The sequence below is a fragment of the Pararge aegeria genome, chromosome Z, assembly GCF_905163445.1.
Source record: "Pararge aegeria chromosome Z, ilParAegt1.1, whole genome shotgun sequence".
NCBI classification, from domain to species: Eukaryota; Metazoa; Arthropoda; class Insecta; order Lepidoptera; family Nymphalidae; genus Pararge; species Pararge aegeria.
In genome coordinates this window covers 3,646,572-3,673,752 of record NC_053208.1, presented here as the reverse complement: position 1 = coordinate 3,673,752, position 27,181 = coordinate 3,646,572, and the positions used below count along the sequence as shown (strand labels likewise).

The window sequence follows — 27,181 nt, the reverse complement described above, 5'->3', positions numbered from 1 at the left end:
GTCTTTAATTAATTGACAGTCACATGTTATATATATACTACTATACTCATTTAAGCGATACTGAATACTTTAAAAACAATATCAAACGCAGATGAAGTCGCGGGCAATAGCTAGTGGTACAATATAGAGATACTACTCTTAAAATTATGTGCGATAGCTCATTGGATCCGGAATGACGCCTAGAAAAATGTGCCAAAAGCGTGTGTTAGCACATAAAAAATTGCAAAAGTTATAAACAATTAAAGATGAAAAAAATGGCATTTCGTTTTTTGCCAATATTTCATAAACTATTAACATTTAAGAAAGTCTAAGAACATTTAGAAAACTTTTTAGAAACTAGACTAAAGGTTAAACCTGTGCAAGGATGATCAAATTACGACTGACAATGTGAGGTACTGATACAAACAGATTTTGAAAGACTCTGACTTTAACGTCATATGAGTGTGGTCTTTTTTTACACTACAAGTTAATCCTTGTCTGCAAGCTGGTAAGTTATGATGCACTCTAAGATATAGTAACGGGCTATCCAGATATATTAAACACATACATATAATTGTTTTTTACGCGACATCCTACCTTCTGGTGGTAACTAGCCACAGCCTTGCGACAGACCAGACCAGAGAGAATTTAGAAATTATTAATGGCCATGACAGTTTTATAGATTTAAAATGCATATAAAAATTTTCGGAACCGACAGGATTTGAACCTGCGACTCTCGGGCAATCGCGGCCTGAGCGCTTTCACCAATTACGTATATGCCTTTCACATCAGTCTTATAGCGACTGTAGCTCCATGACAGTGCTAACCGTCTTTACAGTCCGTAATTTACACTAGAAACCCTAAAGAAAAGTTGCTCTCTGTTGACTCACCTTTCTCTTGTGCAATATTTCGACGATGATGTATCCAGCAACTCCGACAAGCAGCGCTACCATCAGCACGTAAAGCTTCATTCTGGCACAAAGGTGGGTGGAATATGCGTAGGCTACAACGAACCCGGCGCTCTCCCATAGTCTGTAGTTGGAGAATGCGGCCTCTTTGTTGCGCCTAAACAGCACGCCGTACAATCCTGGAAATAATGAGAGAGCAATTTAACTAACTGTTTTGTATAATAAAGAGATTGCTTGCCGTCCGATATAATCGTATCAACAATGTTTAAATATTCGTCTAGTATGTTTGTTTTTAATATCAATTAAATATATAAATCAATTAAATAAAAGGTTTAATGTACAATGCCAAAGCTACTTGTTGGATATATATAATGCGAGAAAGCACAGATCTCAATCAAACGGGATGACACGAACGATAGAAAAATTTCGTAAGAAGCTTTGCAGCAATCGTTTGCCCATCCAAGATGGATACCTTGATAGCACGAGTTAGGAAAATCAATAAAGGTTTATCATACTTAACACACACACACACACACACACACACTAAAATTATTTTTTAAATACAATATGTTTAACGTATGATCCCTGAGCAACTGGTTTGAAATGCAAGAAAGCAATGATACCTAAAAACGGAATGAGACGAACGGTAGAAAACTTGAAGGCTATGACGAGAAAAATGGTTCACTCGGAATTAGAATGGCGAGGTAATTTAACCGGAAGTAAAATTCAATTTATAACTGTTTCTGGAAGTATCCTAAAATGGCAGAAAGATTGATCGATTTTGATCGTGGAGTATGATAGAACCATACGTACACAATTCGAGCTTTAAGGCAATTTAGCTAATTTGCTTAAACCACTTTCCAAACACCAGTGCCACTAGGAGCTTTGCTGATATCCTTAACGAAGACGATCCAACTCTCGTACGAAGTTTCGCAGCAATCGTTTGCCTATCCAAAATGGATACCTTGATAGCACGAGTTAGGAAAATCAATAAAGGCTTACCATACTTAACACCCACGCTAATATTTGTTTTTAATATCAATTCAATTTATAAATCAAGACAATAGGTTTAACGTATGATCCCTGAGCTACTGGTTTGAAATGCAAGAAAGCACTGTTACCTAAAAAACAGAATGAATTGAACGGTAGGAAGCTTGAAAGTCTATGACGAGAAAAATTGTTCACTCGGATCAGAATTGCGAGGTAAATTAACCGGAAGTAAAATTAGATTGATAACTGTTTGTGGAAGTAACCTAAAATGGCATAAGGATCGATCGATATTTGGTCATGGCGTATGATAAACTAAACGTACACAATTCGAGCTTCAAGAAAATTTAGCTGATTTGGTACAACCACTTTCCACACTCTACCAGGGCCACTAGGAGCTTTGCTGATATCCCAAACAAACACGAAGCAACTCTCGTACGAAGCTTTGCAGCAATCGTTTGTCCATCCAAGATGGATACCTCGTTAGGAAAATCAATAAACCACGTCTTCCAAACACATTCAAAACTCACCGGCTATTTGAACCTTTTTTGTTGTATTCCCCCAATACTTAGATTATAAATATCCGGCTTTTCATTTCAAACGACAAATTATTTGAATTTTTTATAAATATTCACTACTTCAAAACTTGCTTACTTCAAGCACACCTTATTTTACACTGACACTTATTGATGCTAAAGCGACATCCTGATTGTGACGTCAGGGCTAAGAAACATTTGGGCCAAGCTTCGATACAAACCACGGGTTCTCTCCCAAAATGGATCCCTACGTAGTTTGGCCCTCACTGGAAAGAGGGCATTGTTTTCAAAGTGAATATGGCGAATTTATGATGTACAACTTACTGATGAGAGAAAATAACTAAGATGAAAAGATATTCGTTAAATTCTTCACGTCAGAATTTCAGCACTATACGCATAAGGGGACTTATAAAGGCGTTTCGCGACTTATTTTTCTACTATAGTATCTAGTGGTAGTAGTAAAAGCTAGCCTCCTATCTTAGACTCCATCACCACCAGCTAAGGTTGAAGTATAGCCTCAAGGGCTATCTTGTTGTGGATTAAAAAAAACTCAATGTACCCATTTCTGCGTAAGCATTGAATGTAATAGTTTATCACGATTTCTGCTGTTTTTGTGTTGATGGTAAATGCAACCTGTATGGTAATAATTATCGAGTACGGCGATAAAAACGTGCCTACAACGTCGCACGTGACTATTCAGTATTACTAGCTAAGTTATCGAAGCGACGAAAGTCGTCTATGTGTTAGCTAACATTAGAAATAGGTAATGTTGAAAAACAGAATTGAAGATTATCCGAAACCGGTAAATTCTGGTTTGTGACGAAGTTGTCGTAGGTATTTAAGTAGGCTATTATAAAACCATTAAATCCTAGATTGTCTTTGGACAAATCGGATTCGGAATTAACTCTCCGACAACTAGTTGCTACCTTGTCAACAATACCGTACAAAGCGAATTTCGTATACCGCGTAAAGATCGTGTAGTCTTTTGGGTTAACAAACTTAAACACTTTCATGATAGTGAAAGATAAGATTAAATTAAAGTTAACTAAGGTTTTGGCCATGGATTAATATTTTATACCTAATAATGACGATTGAAAATCACCTTTAAATATTTAATTTTGTTCCCCGTAACATTAATTATTGTGGCTTATTTTTAATACATAAATTTTAGTTTTGCGGACTTTTTTAAAAGTTGAATAGAAACAGGATTACTTTGAGGAATTCCATGATATACAATGAAAATAGTAATAAAATAATAAAAAATAATAGTACTCCACAATGAATAATAGTTAAGATATTTTAAAGACAACATCTCCTGAGGATGCTTCGGTGAATCGTTCGTAAAGAGTACATTGCCGAAGATCAGTTTGGTGTGGAGTATGAAGATTTAAGACATTATAAACAAAATAATACACTGTACAGAATCTTTTACTTTTATAGCAATTTTAAGCACTCTCTCTGAGAGTGGAGACCTCTCTCAGAGAGAGTGAGAGGGAGTAGAGCTTAGACCCAATACGCCTTGGGTTTATAGGCTGATGATAAAAAAACATGTATATTATAGCCGATTTCAAAAAGGATGCATTCCATTGCAAGATTTTTTAGTTCCGTGCCTGTTGTTATTACAAGGTGAGGTTAACAGGCTAGATTTTTATCATTTTGATGAGCGGCCATTTAAAGAACGACGTCTCACGTCATCCAAAGCATCTAAGAGCGTGATGAAATTAGTTTTCTTGCTTTATACAATTTACGTTTTGTTGAGTTGAGTTTACGTACCTATATATAATTATCTAATGGACCATTAAAATATAAATTTAAGCGAGGGTCTTCTAATAAAATGTAGGATTTTTTTAATTATAAAGTTACTTGGGAGCTGTCAGCTACACTTTCTCCGCAAGATGATTGTTAAATTGTAAAACGTGGATTTTCGAAGAGAGTAAGAGTTACTCGCCGTCTTCTTCTGGGTATTCTACCCTTCTGAACTGGTGGTAAAGTTCCTACAAACTGATGGACTTGACGTTTCAAAAGTGAATAAGGTCTTGCTAAAAAAAACGAAAAATTTGGATGGACACCGCTACTTTCGCGATTCCGGGCTTATGCCGGGCGAATATTAACAGAAAAAGCTAAACAATTCTGAGCTGATTAGGGAATCAAACTCAGGACTTTGCGATCCGTAGCTAAATACCAACCATGAGACCAACGCATCAGTATTTATAATATTAGTAGGCATATAAATAGTTAATTATTTAGCAGATATATTTATAAAGTTTAAGATTGTACTGCATCTGCAGCATCAAGGAAAATAACGATCTAAAACAGTATCCCGTTCATGTAAGTGTTCCCGGTTAGTATTATTAGGCTATTTATAGACAAGTCTCTAATGATTTCTATTCTCGGACGTAGAGGCTTGGGCCGGTTGGAGCTAAAATAAGAACTAAGGAACACTGAACTAAGGAGTTCTTGCCGTTCGAATGCACTGGTTTATTTAAGCTGCGGTTGCTTTAAACTACCTTAGTTACTCTCTTAAAACTATTAACTCAAAACTATTCAAACTAACTAACACTAAAAAATAACTTAAACTAAACTCAAGAGCTGAAATTGTTAACTACAATAAATTGAAGAGTGTATGTTTGTAAATTTCTCCCCGTCTAAACCATTTCACAGATTTCGAAAAATTGTCAAGAAACTAGATTGTAACCTAGCAATAGGATATTAGAATACTTTTTAGCCCGCGAAAATAGGATAAAAAATGTTATTGCTTCAATCTAAACTTTCATCACTAATTTTGTAGTCATCTTGCGCACTCGATTATACAACAGGTATCTGTACAAATTTTTTTAGGTAGGTGTTTAAACGTTTTATTTTTGATGATGCAGTCTAAGATGGTAGCAGGCTAACTTGCTTACATGGGGGTATGGTAACCTAATTGGTTTACACAACATCGTACTGGATAGCCAAGTAACCTAGCGGCACGTCTTTGCCGCCAGGGTGCTAACTATCCACTACCGCAGCCTCCTTATACTTAACTAGAGGAATTTTGAAAATGCAAATATCAAAAGAGCCAGTGCCCCGGAACCCGGTCCCCAGTCCAATCCTCTAAGTCTCTCTCTCTATTTCCATAAATAGTCGCCGTATAGAAAATACATTTTTAATTTTTTTTAGACAAGTTGGCACTGATCCTATACAAAGTCTATTAATTAATACCGAAGTATTTTTATTGCGAACAGAACTTGTTATGTTATTTATTCAGCGCAATGTTTGTGTAATTGAAGATACAGGAAACCCTGAGAAGGTCAATGCGTGTTGCTAAGATGTTATTGTATAAGGCTTCATTCTCACAAAAGACAGAATGACGCTAAGGTATGAGTCTGTCGAAAATATTTAACACTAGCGGTCCCCGGCGACTTAATCTGCTTATGAGTCAACCTTACAAGATACACATATGCAGATGCTAACTTTTTTTGAACTTATAAAGCGAAACAATTCCGTCCTTATTACTTGGTATCCCTTAAACCATTTACGCATCGCACGCATCGGAAACTCTCAAAAGAAGTTTTTTTTACTATTAAATCGTAAAGTTATATTATCTTTCTCGTTTAATAGAATTTCCAAAATAAATAGATTTTTTGAATTCGTGCCAGTAGTTCTTCAGATTATTCGAATTCGGGCGTTCAAATATCAAACCCCTAAGCTTTTTAAAGTTAGTAGTTTAATTATGCTCAAGTTTGGCACAGTGAAAGTAAAAATTTACACAACTCTAAGCAATTCGTACATAGATAATATTTCGATTAAAAAATCCCGTTTTTATAATTGCCAGTGATTTTAGTCTGTGTGAATGGACCCTTAAATCTTTTATTGGTATATTGTACGTATGTTTGTTTATATCAGATATTATAATTTATAATGTTCCTTACAAATCGGTTATAAGTTGTTACATAGAATATGATTTGTAGTACAAAGTTTTTAGGCAAAAAATTTAACTGTATAACGAACAATTCTGGTACTGAAAAAAAGCTATAAAACTTACCGTTGACTTGAGTCTGCCAAACCGCGTCACCAACTCCCCACAGGCCGGATATCACGAAGAACGTCGTAGGCGATTCCGGATTCGGTCTCCAGATGAGGAGCCAGACAATAAGGCCGAGATGCAGAGCAGCCCCCATCACTAATATTGGGAATCGCCCGATATACTTCATGGCCGAACCGAAGAGTAACGAGCATAGCGCGTTCACTACACCGAAGCAGATCATCACATAGCCTATCGAACGGATGCCGAGAGCGCACGAAACATAGGCCTGGAACAAAGTAAACTTACATAATTACAAATTTTTTTTTTTTTTTTAGTTTTTAAATAGTTTATTTTAGGTTATAGTTATGTATTAATAAAAATTATATTTTATTTAATAAATACATCAAAAGTCAAATTATATAAATAACAATAATTTTAATTATTTCTTGAAAATTATTAATTCATTAAATAAGGATTATCAGTACATTTGTTAAATTGCTAATAAATTTAATAAAATATCTGGGTCACATAATTACATCATAATCATATATGGCGACTCCGCTCGAGTAAACGCAGCGTAGGTCAGCCCCAACAGAGATGGACAGACGACATCGTGGATTGTGGAAATCCCTACAAAATGCCTATGCCCAGCAGAGTAAGTGAATTTTCAACCCATTACTGGTCCACTACAGGGCACGGGTGTTCCCTCCGTGAGACGGGTTTAGGCCGTAGTCTACCATGCTGGCAAAGTGCTGATTGGTGGGCTTCACGCGTATTTGAGAACATCATGCAGAACTATCAGGCATGCAGGATTCCACACGATGTTTCCGCTCACCGTTAAAGTAAGTGATATTAATTTCTTAAAACGCACATAACTTGGAAATGTTAGAGGTGCGTGCCGGAGTTCGAAGTCGGCCGCACGAAAGTAAAGCTCAGATCCCGCCCACTATGCTATCACCGCTTCTCCATAAGAACAAATAATCTTAATTTTTATTTAACTTTTACATGGAGCACAATATGATTGATACTTAACAAATAAACATAAAAATTACTATACCTGTCAAAAGAATCCATTGATAAAACTTTGATATACTCGTATATTATGTTTATTAGCAACGGAGAACTACTTGGACACATACTCGTAAGTACACAGAAATTCTTTGCAATTGTTAATTGTAATTTTCTGAGCATGTTCTGGTGTGAAACGTGTGTAGAGCCTACATTTTGGAAGATCTGTTTGGTGTGGAGTATAAAGTTTGAAGTAATTATAAATTAGACCGAACCGGTTTTCCAGCTTTTCTCTAACTAAAGCAAACTAAGTTCAATGTTTATTAAATATATACACAACTTTGGAAATTAGTATTTTGAATTTAAAATTATGATTTAGGATTATTAATATAATTATTTTACGTAGGTGCATACGTATCCAATTGCTAACCTACATTTTTAATGAAGTAAGTTATTAAGTAGTCAAAGTATAACCTTATCCTAATAAAATAAATTTCTCCCAGCTCCCTCCGAAAATAGAACTAAATTCCCAGGAGATAGGTATATAAGTAAAATTATCTGCATATACACGTTGCGCTCCGTTACGTTATATACGTTACAAATTACGAATTACTAAAAAATGTTGATAATAATAAAAAATATATGAACATGAGATCTGTTTTTCAAAGTTATTAATAGCAATATAGGGGTTTTTTACCGATGATTTTCTAGGCACGACTTTAAAATACTTCATACAGCCAGCTTGCTAAAGTCACCCAATGAATAATAATAATCGGCTACGTATGCGATCTTAAGAAGCTGACATTTGGTACTAGCTTATATTGTGTGGTGTTGCTCTGTTGCAACACCCGACGGCGCAAATCACTCGAGAGCGCTGGTTATCCTTAACCTCAGCTCTCAAGTCTGCAACTGGAACTTTTGACCCATGATTTGACCTTTCCTTCGTGCCCCGATGAGCACGTAAGGCGCGTTAGGCTTTAGATCTTATATTACGTGTCTGTCGGACCTTTGTAAGACTATCATTACCCTGTGTAGGGAGGTGCTTATATGGTAAACTCACTTGTGTGTAGTCAGCGCCAATGAACGCTTGCTCCATTCCAATCCACAGGGTGATCGGGATGAGCAGTTGTTGATTCGGTTTCTTCAGTTGATAAGCCGTGGCTGAGAGGAGTTGGATGCCCGTCAACTTGTTCGACTCCGATGTTCTTTGTTTCTCACCATACCTGGACAAATTAATAGAACTCTTTAGAGCTTTTGATTTTAAGTGGTGATAGCTGAGTGGTTAGAGCTTCGGCCTCCGTTTCGTGGGGACCGAGTTCGACACCCGGCACGCCCAGTGTGTTTCGTAATAATTTGATGAGATGAACCAAAGTATAAGATTTATTTTTAATCTAGCGGCAAAGGTTACCATGTGCATTGTCGGATTAAAAAGTATACTGATGACTAATGATGTTTGAGATATAAAGAGTCAACAATCGTTATGCCAATCCCGTAGATTATAGAAATAACCTCCTCGAGTCTATTTTTACGAGGACCTCCGCCTCTTCTAGGAAATCGGTTAAAAACATGAAATAACATACAATAAAACTGTCCTCAAACATAATTTTATAAAGTCTTAAAAACTAAGTGGTTAGGTTGAATTAGGTAAATTAACAATTGAAAAATAAAACGAAAAACAAAATCTCGACGATCCCTTCAATAGATCTTGACCTGATGAAAATGGGAACAGTTGGGAAGTAGACCAGCTCAAACAAAAAAAAAATTAAAATCGGTTTATAAATGACGGAGTTCTGAGCTTACAAACGTAAAAAAAAAATAGTACCCAATTGGGAATCTCCTTCTCTTTTTGTAAGTCGTTTAAAAATGACGCAGCGTCATCAACGATGCTTATAACTTTGTAAAAGGCGTGAAATTAATTTTCAAGGTAGTAATCACGGTTCATTTTCTTCAGACTTCTATAAATCTGGAAGGACTTAGGTATAATTAGAATTCAATTTAGATTTTAGGTAATTCTTCGATTGTATTAGTTAATTTAGGAAATGAAGACGAGAGCGTGAATTTTCGACGCTGTGACCTTCATTTGGATTTATTTTTGTTTTGGGTTTTATTATTATTAAAATAAGCAAGCGTAACGGTGATAGCCCAGTTGGTGGGACTTCGACTTCACTTTCGGGGGGCCGAGTTCGAATTCCAGCACGCAAATCTAACATTTCAAAGTTATGCACGTGTTAAGCAATCAAAATATCACTTGCTTCAACAGTGAAGGTAAACATCGCGAAGAAACCTGCTTGCCTCCAGTGGCGTGCATAGAGGGTATGCATAGGGTATGCAGATGATATAAAATGAAGAAAATCCCTAGTGCGAGTTATTAATACTTAAAGGTAGGCTTTTTATAACTCTAAAAATGCCTATCCTTAAGTTTTGGATGGCTCTTACTGGAGATTTTTTCATTTTATATCATCTGCATACCTTGTGCATACCCATGCATAATATTCTCAAAGGTGTGTGGAGTCCACCAATCCGCACTGGGCCAGCGTGCACTTAAACCCTTCTTAGTGTGGGAGAAGACCGGTGCCCTGTAGTGGGCGATTATTAAAGCTAACCCATGATGACGTGTCACGTCCGCATGCAATTTCCCACCAGAACTGCAGAACTTTAAGCACCTTTTAGGTATATATCCTTTAAAGAAACCAAAGCTAATGGATGAAATGACTAAAAACAAAAATATGTGCAATCTAACTGCAGACGAGCGCTAGACTGCAATCACACCTGATGGTAAATGATGACGCAGCTTAAGATACGCCTATTCACTCTTGATTTTAAGGTACACATATTGTAGGTACTGGGGAAAATGGAAACTGGAAGGGCGTTCCAGATCATAGCGGTGCGAATCAGAAACGAAGATGTGAAGCGCTTCGTACGCGTCGCGGTATATCAACCACGTAGGTATGCAGATCATATCAACGGTTATCACAGTTTATTTTTTATATGCTGTTCCAAATAAACAAATTATTTATTAAATACTGTGATGGTAACTCATAGTATAACTATGGGCCTCATAAGAAGGCTCAGAGTCACTCAGCGGGCGATGGAGAGAGCTATGTTAGGAGTATCTCTACGTGATCAAATCAGAAGAACTAGAGTTACCGACATAGCTTAGCGAGTTGCGAAGCTAAAGTGGCAATGGGCGGGGCACATAGCTCGGATAACCGATGGACTTTGGGGTCTTAAGGTGCTGGAATGGCGACCCCGCACCGGTAAACGCAGCGTAGGTCGGCCCCAAACGAGGTGGACAGATGACATCAGGCGAGTAGCTGGGAGCCGTTGGAGGCAAGCGGCCCAGGACCGTGCATTGTGGAACTCCCTACAAAAGACCTATGTCCAGCGTGGACGTCAATTGGTTGAGATGATGATGATGATGTGATGGTAACTATACTGTAGACAATTATTCCAAAATGACATAGACGAGAAGTTAAGTTTAATTTGTAACGATAATTGGAGTTATGCGATGACAAAGAAAATAATTACAACTGGCCAGAAGCAAATAATTCTAAGTTTTACAACAACGGGACGGGCTGACGTTGTGATACGACGATTACGATTATGATTATCTTAAAATACCTTCAAAAATAATCGCAGGAAAGATACATACATTAAGAAGTTAATGACAACAATTATTTCTAGGCTGTCAGTAATCAATGCCAATCAAAAGGCTTCGGAGTATTGTTGTGTCTAAGTTCAACTCCTTGATCTCTTTTTTTTATTCCACTACAAGTTAGCCCTTGACTGCAATCTCACCTGGTGGTAAGTGATAATGCAGTCTAAGAAGGTAGCGGGCTAACCTGTTTGAGAGTATATATAATAACTACCCCGTGCAAATTCGTTCCACCAAATCGGTTATTACCGGCAAAACACAAACAAAATGACATTTTCTCAAAATGAATTCTAGCTAGATCGTTTTATCGCCACGAAACCTCCTGTATACTAAATTTCTTGAAAATCGTTGGAGACGATTCCGGGATTCGAATTATATATATACAAGAATTGCTTGTTTAAAGATATAAGATAAATTAATATAGTACGACAATACACACATCGCCATCTAGCCCCAAAGTAAGCGTAGCTTGTGTTATGGGTACTAAAATGTCTGATGAATATTTCTATGAATAATATACATAAATACTTATAATATATAGATAAACAGCCAGACTCTGAAAAACATTCATGTTCATCACATTAATATTTTCCAGTTGTGGGAATCGAACCCACGGCCTTGGACTCAGAAAAATGGGTCGCTGCCCACTGCGCCAGTCGGCCGTCACACCCCTAATCGGTTTATACGCGACATCGCACCGGAATACTAAATCGCTTAGCGGCACTTCTTTGTCGGTAACTAGCCACCGCCCAAGCGTCCCACCAGGCAAATCTCTTGAATAAGTCTTTAATAGGGATTTCCATACGCTACAGTTTTGCGCCGCTTGTATCCAGCAACTTCAACAAAAGCTTCAACCAATTGACATCTAATGCTGAAAATTCCAGGTCTAGGGCAGCTTGATTGCGTAACTGACAGCGACTCGCTTGATGTATTTATTTTTTTTCCTTTGAGTTGGAAAAAATCTGCCTGATGGCAGAGCATGTCCGACTTGCACGGACTAAAACAAACCCTAGTTGTTTATCGCAGTATATGGTAGTAGTAGCACAGAAAAAACTGCTGCCCGTTCTCAAATACATTTCCCTAGACGTAAGTATATTACGACACCTGTTGGAAGAGGATGGTGCATCGTGGTCTGCCGCCACCACACGTCGTCAAGCTAGTAGTAAATAATAAATCACAACGACTATATTATATATTTTTAATAATATAGTCTTTGTGAGACAAAATTTTTACTCTTTATAAACAAAAAGCTGATATTAACAATCGACTTACCAGAAACGGACATAAATTTGTGATATCTGCATATCGTCTGCAGAACTCTTTTGTGGGGTTAAGTATACACTTTTACAACATGATGCCTAAGGTCATTCTTGACCTATACCTACATATACTTACATTTAAAAATGTGTAAAAACACATCTAATACAGCGAGGTTACTATACATTTGTTGAATTTCTTAATGACAAGGAAGATTGGGAGCAGCCAGCCTCGCTCTCATCTCCCGCAAGATAGAAAAATGATTGCAAATTTTGATGTTGGAAAAGATCAACTACTGAGTTTATGGCCGGCTCTTCTCGGTAGAATCTGCTTTCCGAACCGGTGGTAGAGTTACTGTAAACATACATACTTGACGTTTCAAAAGTGCTTATAAAGTAGGCCTACTTGAAAAAAATGAATTTTGAATTTGAATTTTGAATTTAAATACCTTGAAAGAGGATCAACTAGAAGGGCGACCATCAAAACGGCGACGACGACGCAAGCGAGGTAAATGGCACTGATCTCATAAATTTCGCTGTCTGGTGGCCGGTGGAGATTCTGGTTGTCATGGTGACCGCCGCCGATCACGCAGAAGTTGGCGCCGCAAGCCAGCACTGCGCTGCTGCTGTTCTCCTTCGACGTGTTCGCGCTGTGTACTCCCGACGAGAAAACTGTGGACGAACTAGCAAATTAATAAAACTGTCAAAGAATAAAGACTGATAATATATGCTTCAGTTAATGGTCGTCGGACTAAAAATGCCACCGACTCTTTGGTGCTAAAATATTATAAGAGCACCAGGCGGGCGGACAATGTTATTTATATAAAAATTTTCTGTTTGTGTACGCTTCAAAAACTCAAAAAGTTCAGCACTGATCGAACTGAAATTTTAGTATGATATAATCCGCATCAAGCATTGGTTTTATCTGTTTTTGCATCAGTCACATATCCGCGACCGCGAAACTACAGTTTTTTATACGATCGATGTACCAGTGACCGCGCCATCTGCCGAAAGCGAGAAGAGCACTCTCTTTACTACATATGTAATGTATTCTTTGTTTTGTTTCTCATTTCTCAACCATTCCATAAAAATGTGACAAAGCGAAGCGTGGCAGTGTACAACTAGTAAATAATAAATAAATATACTACGACAATACACACATCGCCATGTAGCCCCAAAGTAATCGAGCTTGTGTTATGGGTACTAAGATGACTCATGAATATTTTTATGAATAATATATACACAAAAACTTAGAACACACAGATAAACACCCAGACACTGAAAAACATTCATGTTCATCACACAAACATTTTCCAGTTGTTGGAATCGAACCCACGGCCTTGGACTCAGAAAGCAGGATCGCTGCCCACCGCGCCGGTCGGCCGTCACCGTCACACGGACAATATATGAATGAAGAATATACTTTTATTGTACACCACATAGGCTAACTTAAAGTCGATAAATAAAAAATTTAATTATTCAGATGTACCTGGTATTCATAAAATAATCTTCCTGAATCGAAAACCGTTTTTAGCATAAGCCGTTTTTATGCTAATGATTTTTTTATGATTTGACAAAAAGTTTGCTTATCATATAGATATTAATAAAAAAAGAACTGCTCAGCACTGGCGCGATCTAGGCAATATTATTTTTAATGTAACCAGCATTTATGAAATACAAACTTGTAGTATTGACTTGTGCTCGCGCATAATCTCGAAAAAAACTAGATTTTTTTTCACGTAAGTAGGTACACTGTTTACAACTCATTGAAATTAACTTAAGCGTGAACAACGTTACCACTCATATCATAAAAATTTAACTTAGAAGGTTGTTTCGTGATGAAAAAAAAACTAATTTTGTACCATCAGACCGTCGAACCCGGATGCTTCGATAAAAACTGATTATACTGACGACTACATGGAGTAACTATAAAAGTTACCAGTAGCATCTTCTTTTAAAAGTTTGAGGCATATCGTCGCACTAACTTATAACTGTTGTAAATACTTAAATAAGCGAAGTTTAACTAAACTATCTTTAGTCTTTACATATAAATCTAAACAACACAAAAAATATTAGTATTCCTTTAATAATTAGACAAGGGTTTGCTTTAAAATTAAAATCTTAAAATTTATCACCCGTGACGGTAAAATACAAACATTTTTTTTATTTAATGTTGTTTACATTTAGGTGTACATAATATTGAGATAAAACTTTGAACTTTAGTTTAGAATTTATTTCGAAATATAAATTAGAATTTCGATTAATGATTTTAGTTACAATGCGCCGGCGCATGCGTCTGCTGTAGACTTGGGTGCCTGAAATGCACATTTTCAAATGCCCCTTTGGTTGCCTGGAAGAAATCGCTATGTAGCGATAAGGCCACCAAATTGGTCTAGGTTAGGTTAGGTCTATGTTTATATTTTTTAGAAATTTTTTTTTTCTTTGGTGTACAAGAAAAGTACTCATAAATTTTGCATGAATCAGTTCATAATATTATACAGTGAATGATTTGTATCCAGTCCGCCCGTTTGGCTCTGGTATGGTAGTTGCAAGGTCTCGCATCGCCCCCCTCGCGTCAGGTGTCACATGAACACTCTTCTGTGCTACGTCCGGACTTTGAAAGTAAACTATTCACTGCACTGAGCTAAATCCTATACCCTAAATAGCCCTTATGAAAACAATTGGTCTACATTTTATTGGAAGTAAGAAAATATGACCTTAGATTTATTTAGCGGTTCACAGTGCTGAAACCGCTTGAAATTCAAAAACTACTCGTTATATTGTGGGACCAACTCGGCTGTGTTTTTGTTTGTGAAACGGTGATATCCCAGGGGGCAAGACTTTAACTTCACTTTCGGGGGGTCCATTTCGAATACCAGAACACATCCCTAACATTTGTAAGTTATGTGTGTTTTAAGCAATTAGAACATCACTTGCTACAAAACGGTGAAGGAAAACATTGTGAAAACCTGCATCCACGAGACTTCGACATAATATTGACAATACAGTGTGGAGTCCACTTATTTTGTTTTATATTTCTAACTGTGTAGTGGTGTACAAATAAACAGTTTAAATAATATGTAAAATAAAATTCAAATAGTTATAAGGGTTTGTAAAATTGACGAACTTACCTAAGCTAGAGATGAGGTTTCCCCATAATTCGGCAGTCTGCCAAGCAAGGAAGAAGAATCCGAAGAATCGTACAATAATGCCATCTACGGCTTGATCAGTCAGCTTAGCGTAGACACTACCCGCTTGGGTTAAGTACGTTGCTTTAGAAGTCCACATAGGAGCTGCCCCGAGCCCCACAATCACGCCAGCTGGCACGAGGGTGTAGAACTTGGGGTAGAACTGGGCGGCAATGTAGGGCGCGTAGCACATCATAGATAGACACAAGGTCCACTTGACTGTTAGCCTCTTTATAAGGAACGTGGGCACAAATATACATGAAACTACTAGCGCTGCATAAATGGAACTAAGTGATACCGTGCCCAGGCCGTCTGCGGCGTTGATCGAAGATTGAAGGTTCGCAGTTCCTTGGAAAGCAGTGAACTGGACCATAAACGCCGCACTGACAGCTGCTACATTTTTCAATATCCTCCATTTCTCGTTTCGCGATAGTTTCACCTTCCCCGAAGCGTATGAATCGTCCTCAGTGGGCAGAGGCGGTGGTTTGACGATGTCATCGTTCGAATCCTTCTCGTGCTGATAGCCGTCGTTCTTGAAGCCAGTTTTAATAGTGTATACTGAGTCCTTATCCGGTCGGTGGTCTTCACCGCCGCCGCCGTGCGTTGCAGTCATACCGTGTTCTCCTTTTGCCCTGTGGAACAAAAAAAATGCCATTAGCATCCTGATTCTTGTAACGAATTTGATAACTAACCTATTTTTAAATGTCTTACAAAATCGTTTTCAACGGGTCCTGCAATCATTTTTAATGTAATTTTAAAACGTGGATACAATTGCATCCCATACGGCTATCTTACGATGGAGACAAAAAATTAACCTCAACATTGTATCCACAGATGAGGGATAAAATTTACTTGTCCACCTGCCAAAGAACGGTAACAGACAAAACGAGAAGTTTTAGTATTATTCGGATACCATTTCTACACAAGCGCCCGTGTTGGATGGTGGATAAAACTAAAGGACGTCGTTAACTCTTTTCTCCTTGTAGAAAAGGTATCTTGCCCATGCTACATGTGTCTGGTAAAATTTATGTATCACATTAAATATCTTCCCATCTTGTCTGAGAGTTCTCCATAATGATCCCAAAAATTATAAAGAGAGGAGATTGGCCCTTGCCACGTAGTTGGCCAGTAATTAGTTGATCATTGTTAAATATCTTAATTTATGTAAAAATAAAACTAGACGTAAATATTTGTAGTTTTACGACTAAAAGTTCGTAACGTTTACGTTTTACGCTTACTAGTTATCCAATAGAAGTTTCCCAGAAATTTCCACAGTAAGTACTAGCCACATTACCATTGTCCCCCGCGTTTACAAATTAAAGCGTAAACAAACTGGTAATCGACAAAGGCGGTGACAACACGTCGTTAGCAATGTAACACCATCGATGTACATACATATTAAGTTACACAATGGAGCATTGAATGGCTGTAGGTTTTGGATGTGTACTCGATCGGAATATGTACGACTGTACGATCGAGTTACAACACGGCGGGCGTTCCCGTTGTCTAATATAGTTTTATTTTATTAGTCTTATTATGTGATAACCCTATATTGTTTTTTATTGTTATTTATTGTAGTTTAGGGTAGTTTAGGGTGTTTAAAGGAGATTTCCAAATTTCAAGTATGCTGCTTGTTTTCTTCCATAATGGGTTGTGAAAATTAGAAATCAATTAGTTAGAAAGGATACCGAGTGCTTGTGACTAGAATGACTATCGCTGCGTTTTCAGGGTTCACCAACCCAACATCATTTCATACATTAATAACATTTGGGTCAATAACTACATTTTAAAGGTTTTTATATAAGAAACGAACTTCCGTTTGTTCATATTTTATAGCTATAGTTGACGGACCAAGCAAATGGCCTACCTGATGGTTACTGAAAAACAATCGGCTACAAAAAGATCAACTTCGCAAAGAAACGTCCACGTGCGAGGACGTGTGTCCTTAACAGTGCTGCCACGTGTCCATTAACCAGACACGTAGGTGTTAAGACTCATCTGCCCGTAATTACACCGACTAACACGCCTTTCTGATTGGAATACAGCACCAATGCTACTTGGCGGCAGAAGGCAATATTCCTATTTCGAACGAGCACTATAGCAAAAAGTTCTAACTGGATGAGTCTGGTTCACTGTTGCTTGTACTACTCACAGTAGTGAGTAAGATGATTATATATACACAAAATAAAAAAAATACAAAATAGATTACATTTGACGATGATTCAGTAGCTTTACGCTTTTCGGCGATGATATGGCTTTTCCAAATCTCTCGTTTAAAATTGATAACCAATTTGCCCAAGTAATAAGGATCATCCTTAGTACTTTCGCACAGATTGGTGGAAAGTATGTTGTTTAATTTTTAAGCGTAGGTGTTATCAATACCATATATATATTTATAATAGAGATCGCTATGTATCAATAAGAACACCAAGTTGTACCCTCTTGCTCAAATATTTTTTTTTTCTATTGTTATCCTGCAATCAGTCCTTGACTATGAGCAGATGTGTTCATAGATATTTTTAATTATTTTATGATTATTTCCCATTGGAAATTGTCATATTGAGGAAAATATCTTGCTCTATTATTAAATCTCTGTAACTACTTGTTTCTTTGATGTACAATAAAACTGTGTTCATGTCAATATTCTAAGTCAATTAATGACAGTTGTCAGACGATTATTTATACGAATAATCTTCCAAGCCCGCTAACCTCTTCTTTGAGAGACAGTGACGTGCCCTGCATTGTGATGCACTAGATAATTATATAGATAATTTTAACAATAGCGAATCACCTGACACTACGCGGTGCAGTAAGTATTAATGACAGCTTAATCGTTTCGGTAGAACACTAATGAGCCTGCGTAAACACTGACAAGTGCATTGAAAAATATACAATCCGAAAGTAATGAAGGTCTCATCGTATTGTGTAGTGCATAAATGAAGTTGTCAGATAGAATGAAGGCTTGACAGTAATTCACAAATGCTGCACATTATCTGAATGTCGCATATTATTTTTCTGGACTTAACGTAATTTTATTTCATACCATATCTGAGTGACCAAGCGGAAAGGCCACCCGGTGGTAAAACAAAACCATCGCCTACAAAAAAGCAACACTTCGTGTGACATCTTCCATTAACCTGTGACGTAGGTGTATAGCCTCATCTACCTGTATTTACACCGGCAACCACGCCCACGTACTTTCCAGGAAGAACTGTTACAAAAAGCTATACTACTAGACTTCCGGAATTCACGGCTGATACGACTGAGGCGCGTGTGACGCAACGAAGCGTATTCTGATACGCAGACGATGCGGCAAAGCCTCTACATAATTAGAAAAGGATTGTTGCCCAAGACTGTATGCGATCCAACTATTTTACAGATATTCAAATAACCAAATAACATTTATCATACATCAATGTTGTCATCAACCATTTACCGCCCCACAAGGCACTTGTCTCGTCTCAGAATCAAAAGGGTTTAGATTGCAGTCCACCACGCTGGCCAAGTGAAGACTGGTAGACTCCAAACGCCTTTTAAAACGTAATGGAGAATTCTCAGGCACGCAGATATCCTCATGTTCTTTTCCATAAACCTTAAAGTAATTTATACTTTAATTGCTTTAAATTAAGAGTCCATCAAGAGGACGGTTATTAAACCGGCCCCCCTCTTAATACTAGGAATATCTATGCTGCTTGGCTGTAGAAATAAGCAAGGCGAAAGTACACTCCCTGAGGGGAATTCTTATTTAAATAATATTTTTATCAAAAAAGATACCCAAATGTTACATGAAAATATTTCTCACAAAACTTGTTAGTTTGACGGGCTGAACCAAACGATACGTTAACGAGGCGTTAGTTAATGGACATGCGTTAACGAAGATAAGTTTTTTGTACAGATTTGCCTGCTAAGAATGGATGATAATATTTGTAAACTACAGATGCGCTAAAGGGCGCTGTACAACGAAACATTAATGAAAACGGTCACATAGTTTCATAGCGTAGCATCGACCTCGCTCACTGATTACCCACATCCCACTTTGGTGGAAAGGCTCTCTTAACCTCCGGATGCTGCGTCAGCAATCCGTATATTGCAATTAGGTGGCCTCCAAAGGCTTATTAGCTGGTGTACTGGGATTTGGCAGGAAGTTGCGAGCGAGAGCGTGATACCGTGGGAAACCATTGCGAATGTGTTTATTTGATTTAGTTACGCTAGCGCGAAATTGGGTAAACATATCTTTTGTGATTTTTTTACTTTATAACCTTTTTTTCATGATGTACAAGCACTGTACACATGTACAAGGCATAAAATAAAAAGAAGCGCCGAAATGAATTTCAAATTTAATTCATACTAATATGGTTAATGTTAGTGTGTCTTTGTTTCGTCAAAGTCAAATGTTTCTCTTCTAAAAGGCCCATAGATGGCAATTAGGATGCGTGCATTATACAAAAAAAATGTACATGGTTGTATTTGTACATATGTAAACTTAACCTAAAGCTACAAGAGTTTCAAACGCGCTCGTTTCTAAGAAAATAAGCCAAAAAACTTAGCCATGTGTTCATATAGTTTTAACCGCCTTGAATTGTCAAAATGTTTATTTGTTTGTCACTTAAAGTCACTTGAACACCGCCCTAATTTTGATTAAACTTGAAGAAGAAGAAACACTTTTTTGTACGTAAAACATATATAATATGGATGCAAAAAAATGTAGGCATCCAATGATGGCCTCATTGCTTCAAGCGATCTTTTACGGGCAACTTTTGAATGGCATAACCTGTAATATCTTAGCCCTTACAGACTTAGCTCCTCAGAGAAAAATAAATAAAAGGAAGAGCAGTGAGAGAGTATAATTTGGCAGCCTCATCGCTACCTGTGAAAGAATATTAAACTAATAAGCATTATATTTAAAAAAACCAAATAAACAACAATCAAACAAATCTCCAGGAAAATATGTAAAGAAGCAAGAAAATATTTACGAAATTAAAACAGCATGAATGAAAATGGCACTTTGTATTTTAGTTTTCTTTCAAAAAATATCATTGCCACTTGACATTAATTAGGGATTTTTCGCTTATTTATCAAAGCGTGTTCATGCATTCAAAGTTATAGTGAAATAAACAAACTCACTAACATGCATACTATAATGTATACACATATTTATATATGTGCACGGACTGTAAAAAAAAATATTTCTTAGTGTTAAAACGATCGCAAAGTATACCTACAGTACACACTACCACAGTACAGCACAACTGAAACGCTCGTAACACAGACGCACAAACATATAAATACACAGCGCATACAAAACCTCTAACGTCTCCTTACTGTCTTCGGCTGTTAGTAATGAGTTAACTAATAATAAAATAAAACTCGTTTTTGTATATTCTTAAGGTTGTCAGTCAGGAAACGCTAATTAGCGATAAAACAGAATAAATTTAAAATTATTATTATCATCACAAATTGGCTGTTTTTGTCATAATATAAGTTGATCGCATACTTTTCGAACAGCCGCGTAAAAAGTGCAAAAGCCGTTATACTTTTGAATTTTATTTATTGGAAATTCCATTCCATTCCATACCTCTCTGCGGCTAGTTTTATGTCGTTACTAATGCTCGGTTTACCGGTGCAGGGTCGCTATTCCAACACCTTGGAACCCCAGCTTCCATGAGTACTTCGAGATATGCATTGCCACTTCGGTTACGCTACTTGTTGAGTACGCTGGTAACTTCTCCAAAGATCTCCTCATTTCTGATCTTAACACATTGAGGATACTACGAGCAAAGTTCTTTCCATCTCCCGCGGAGTGATTTTATGAGACCCATAGTTAGATAAAATAGGTTTTTCTTCATGTAGACCTATCACAGGCACCTGAAGCGTTCATACATATATTAAAACTAAAACTCAATCTACGAAGAGCCCACAAAAAACAGCCGGGGTTTATTTTTGTTATTACCATCTCACAGTCAAATTGAAATTTTGCTATGAAGTTATCGCAATTATACCCAAGGTTTTTTATCATTCATGTTATCCTTATATATATATATATCCTTATTATAATAGGATCTTTTTATAAGCTTATGCTTCATACAAATTTTGAACTTTTTGAAAGACATCTCAAAGATTTCATCCGGTAATTTTTTATAAAATAAAAACAGACAGCACTTCGCTACGCAAGCAACACATCCTACTGAGTGCCACACTATGCCCATCAATGTGAGGCGTAGGTTGTAAAACTCTGTGCAATTACACCGGGACACCACGCCCTTCAGACCGCAACACAGCAATGCTACTAATCGGCACAAATAAGCACGTCACCAGATTAGCAAAGTTCAGCGTCTCAGACACTCGAAAATCACTAAAAATCGTTCACAAAATCAAATGCTCTTATATGTTTCCTCAATCAGGAGTACCTAGAATCATAAACGGTACGTGTAAATTTAACTATATCTCAAGTCACGGAGTATTTGCGAACTTCCATTCACAATTTTTTTACGTGAGCTCTCGCTATTTAACGTTGTAGTCATTGATATACAACGCCTTATTACGACTTATTTTTTTTATTTTATATTTAAACACTACAAGCCTAATTGACTTAAATCTCGCCACGTGGTAATTATTCAGTCTAAGTTGGTAGCGACGGACGAAATAGTTTACAAATTTCACAACTCCTTATTATATTTTCGAACGTGCTATCGATTCCTGGAATTCAGAACCCCGACCTACATTCCACTTCAGTTTTTACCATGCCTAGGTGTGAAGAATATAATTCCGAAAGTATTTTAATTGTTAAAGTGACTGGAAATTTCCATTGTACACAAAAAATCTGGCTTAATATTAACATAGTTTATCTTCGGTGGCCAGCTAGTCTTAGACCGTTATATTTAACCCACACACACAGTCGGTTTCACCGCGGCGCAGCGTCGTACTGGAACGCTAAATCGCTTGCCGGTCTTTGTCAGCTGGATGGTAACTAAAGCCTCTTTCATGCCAGACCAGAATAAAAATAGAAGTTATGTGTTCCTAAAGTGATTGAACTCGGGAACTTCCGCTTATACGACAGCTCTCACCACACCACAAGGTCTTCAAATTTTAATTTTATTTATATTAGCTAATTTCTTCCTAACCTGAAACTTCCTGAATTATATTACATTCCATAAATGAAGGTTTAAGGTAATACCTAAACCCTGGTGAAAACAAAAGGCTGGAAGAATATTTGTACGGAGGAATGCTGGAATGGACTAAAGTACACGTCGCCCATTCGTCGACGTGTACTAAAAGGCAGGAAGGCTTAGTTCAAAATCCTGGCCAAAGAAATACTGAAAAATTATTTATCAAAATCGGTAGAAATGTTAAAAGAAGGTCACAACTTTAGCTAACTTTAGTTTGCGATAAGGAGAAAAAAAAGGTAATTTAATTATATATTTTGTGTATCAATGGTTGCAGGATGTTAAAAAAGTGTAATGAATAATATTGTTTATATCTTCAGACCGTAATCGACCACGAAACCCATAAAATATTATACTGCTCGTAAGACACTACATAAAACTAAATACATAGATGCAACGGATGATACTAAATGAATTGCACTTACTCTTTCCTACTCCTTATACTTCTATACTCTATACATATTTATTGCTCTAACCAGTTTGTGAGATGGTGATAACAAAAAAAAACACCCGACTAAGGTTTGTTGTGGGCTTCTTCTTAGACCAGAACGCGTTTGGAACCCTCGTATCTTTAGTTTTAAGTTTACTAATTTTGTTATGGCCATCATTTCACTACAGTGTAATTCTCATGTAATGTACTCATAATGGCACTTATAGGCCTACTTGAATAAATATATTTTTGACTTTGACTTTGACATAATATATGAGACTTAAGACATCGGGATTTGTGTTCCGGACCCTAAACGTATCATGAGGAAACCTGTATGCCTGAGAGTTCTCCATAATGTTCTAAAAAGGTGTTTGGAGTCCACCAAGCCGCACTGGTCCAGCTTGGTTGACTACGGCCTTAGCTCTTTTCAATATGGGAGGATACCCGTGCCCTGCAGGCTGTAGTGGCCGGTAACAAATTGATCTGATGATGAAGATGATAATTCCTAACATACTTCATCTGGAACTTGGTGATCTTACAGATTTCATATCTGTAAATGCTAATCTGTAATCGGCGCGGGCCAACATTAAAAAAAAAAAAAAAAATTAATAATATTTTAAGACACTGCCATTATTGAAAGTATTTCAATAATTGCTGTTATAAGTACAAGCTATGCATCTAATTTATAAAACAATAAAGTTTGTTATGTGAATCTGAATGTACTGTCACATACTTTGGTGGTGTACAACAAAGAATGATCCATGTATGAGAATTAAGCTGAATAGATCTTTGTTTTAGAAATATACAATTGACGATGCCGCTATTTCAAAACAATTAAGGCTGATCCACTCTATCACGAGGGCTCTATAATCTACGTGTAACACCCACGACCTCTTAAGGCCGTCCGACTTAGAAAAAGCTAAAGCTTATAAAATGTACTCGATTATTTTTATATGACATACAACAAAAAATACTTCACAGGAATGTCTTTTCGGAGTAATTAAATTTTAATTAGCTAAAAAACCTTTTAAAATGTCTCTATGAAAATTATTGCTAAGTGCTTCTGTATGTCAAAAAAAGTATAAACAGGTTTCGGTGAACCAGTTTCAAAGAGGAAGAATTTGCATGGAATTGACATACAATACAAAAAAGTTTTGCTCAGCAGAACTACCTACGTACTTGACGTACTTACGTACCTACTTCTGTCATTATTGTTCAGTCAATCAATGCGTGCGTCCTTCGTTCCGGGTTCAATAATCCTGTTGAATAAGGTCACTACTATTTTAAGGTTAAGGATGAGATCACATTTGTCAGTATGTATATTATATATGTCTATTTAAAAGTTACCATTTTGTATGAACACCTACTATCTTATTTGCGCGCGAATTCAGATCATACTTTTTTATATTTGTTTTTTATATTACATGTAAAATAGTACTGATTTTTAATTTGTGATGTTTATATATTTGCGTTTCATCTTTTGGTTCAAGAAAGCAAACATGCATGAAAGCATTCAATAAATTTTCATTTTACTTGATTTTTACTTATTTTTGAAAGCTATTTCTATCTTTGTAAATGCCTTCATTTTATTAATTAACCAATTAGTTAGCCTTCAGCGAAATAACTGCTCTGGATGTAAAGTTATTTGTGTGAACACCAATTTTTTATTAGATCAGATACCGTATAGGCTCAACAGTCTAGAAGATTCGTCAGCACTTTTAATGATATAAATAAATAAATAAATATATAAATAAATAAATATACTACGACAATACACACATCGCCACCTAGCCCCAAAGTAAGCGTAGCTTGTGTTATGGGTACTAAGATGACTGATGAATATATAATTCGTAAAAATACGAATTATATATACATAAATACTTAAAAAATACATATAAACACCCAGACACTGAAAAACACTTAATGCTCATCACACAAACATTTTCCAGTTGTGGGAATCGAACGCACGGCCTTGGACTCAGAAAGCAGGTTCGCTGCCCACTGCGCTAGTCGGCCGTCAAATGCACTAAAAGTGCGGTATAAAATTAAAATTTGCACACATCCACTTTGTGCCTTTTAAATAATTTACACCTACAATGGGGTAGAGCTAAATTCAACCTAATTACCTTACCGTACATAACTTACTCACCTGGACAGATTATTGAGATATTGACACCAGACGAGGGTTTATTAGGGATGCGTGTCTAAAGTGCTGCTGGCACCATTTGACGAACGCTGACCATTGCCCAAATATCGAGTAACATGACGATTACATATATTGCGAAAACCAAATCGAAATTTTCTAAATACGCGTGTCGTTTTATCTTCATATTCTTACACTTATCTTCACTCGAATAAATTAGCGCCGACGTCAGACTCTACTTGTTGTAGGCAACAGTGTCACATCTAAAGCACGGATTGAAACAGACCCACTTTGACGTGGAATTGGAGACAATTAATCGACACGAGCATCCCTAATGGCGTGACAAACCTCTACGTCGCATTTGTACAAAAACGTTTCCACAAGTTAATCAGTCGCACCATCACGCTATATAATCGTTTATTCTTGCTAACAATTAATCCACCGGCTCCAGCTGGATGGAACCGAATCAATCTGATGCTGTACGGTTAGTCGGGATCGAATCAGTTATGATGAGTCGTTGCCCCGGCGTTTATTTTGAGCGAAACAATCAAGAACTTAACTCGAATCCACGGCTATTAACTGCAGCTTGAACATTGCGTCTAGCGTGCACACAGCATGCAGTTCGTTTCTTTTCTGGCTTCGCTATTCAAATACTCCAAACTTAGTACAAACTCAACTTAATACTCCATTCTAGCTACACGACGTTATGGCTGATAAACCAAAACTCTCCTTGCGTGGGGTACAATGAAAAATAAAAGGTTTAGAAAATAGGGAAGCCACCAAAATTAACAGTCGGAGAGTGACAGTGCCAGAACCAACAACATTTAGTTAAACTAAAGAAAAAAAGAATGGCCACCACATAAACAAAAATCGTTTAGTGTACAAAAATAATCTTGAAGAGCTGTCCTGGACACGTTTGTATGGAACTGTTAATATGTATTATCAATAGTTTAAGTTCTTTCAAACCCAGAATGTCTTGAAGAAAGTGGATTCAATGTTCAGATCAACCCATTACCGATACACTACAGGGCACCACGGGTTTCCTCGCACAATGAGAACGAGTTAAGGCCGTATTCCACCACGCTGGCAGTGCGTATTGCTCTCGGACATGCAGTTTTCCTTCATCGTTGAAGCAAGTGACATTTAAGAACCTGGAGGTGCGCGCTGGGATTCGAACTTGACACCCCGGATTCAATTTAGCATTTGCAAAATTTAATAAATTAATTAATAGGACACATCGAGCACCAAAGTGAGTGTAGCTAGCTAGTGTTATGGATACTAAGATGACTAAATATTATTTTTATGAACAATATACATAAATACTTATAAAATGAAAATAGCCCCCAGATACTGAAAAAAAATCATGTTTCAAACATTTTGTAGCTGTTGGAATCGAACCCACAGCATTGGACTCAAAAAGCATGGTCGCTGCCCACTGCGCCACCGGACGTCGATACGCTAAATAGCTAGTAAAACGTATGAATACTCGAGTCAACAATAAAATCATGCTATATGCTTTTATGAATGGAGCTTGTTTACGTCTGGCGGAGACCGCTTGACAAATTATATTGGCTATTAACATGTTCATGATGTACGTCTTTGAATTGACGTTTCAGAAGTGCTTATATTAGGCCTACTTCAAATAAATGAATTCTGATTTTTGAGTTTTGTTGCGCTGCATTTACCGGGTAGGAAGTCTGCCGGGTCAGGTAAATTACCAGCTATAGTTTTTGATGTAGGTACTGTCACAATGTTATTATACCAAAATGAACGATGAATCAATCTAAACGTTCGAACAGATGTGCAAACAAAACAAAAATGAAACAATTGTTTTCCACGGAACTGCCACATGTGTTCCACTACGCCTAATCAATCCCATTCAACTTACAAGTTACATGCAAGTCTACTTCATTCAATGCTAA

At 37.0% G+C, this 27,181-nt stretch overlaps 1 protein-coding gene across 1 annotated transcript in view; it reads right to left on the bottom strand.

Moving 5' to 3' along the window:
• LOC120636093 (UNC93-like protein) overlaps positions 1 to 27,181 on the bottom strand; it is a 146,407-nt gene that overhangs the window by 1,121 nt on the left and 118,105 nt on the right. Inside the window, exons 2-6 of the mRNA XM_039907390.1 lie at positions 15,467 to 16,155; positions 12,785 to 13,007; positions 8,485 to 8,647; positions 6,435 to 6,702; positions 870 to 1,066 (exon numbers count right to left, since the gene is read on the bottom strand). Of these exons, the coding sequence (XP_039763324.1) occupies positions 870 to 1,066; positions 6,435 to 6,702; positions 8,485 to 8,647; positions 12,785 to 13,007; positions 15,467 to 16,136 (1,521 nt within the window). The 5' untranslated portion in view covers positions 16,137 to 16,155. The remainder of the gene's footprint in view (positions 1 to 869; positions 1,067 to 6,434; positions 6,703 to 8,484; positions 8,648 to 12,784; positions 13,008 to 15,466; positions 16,156 to 27,181) is intronic.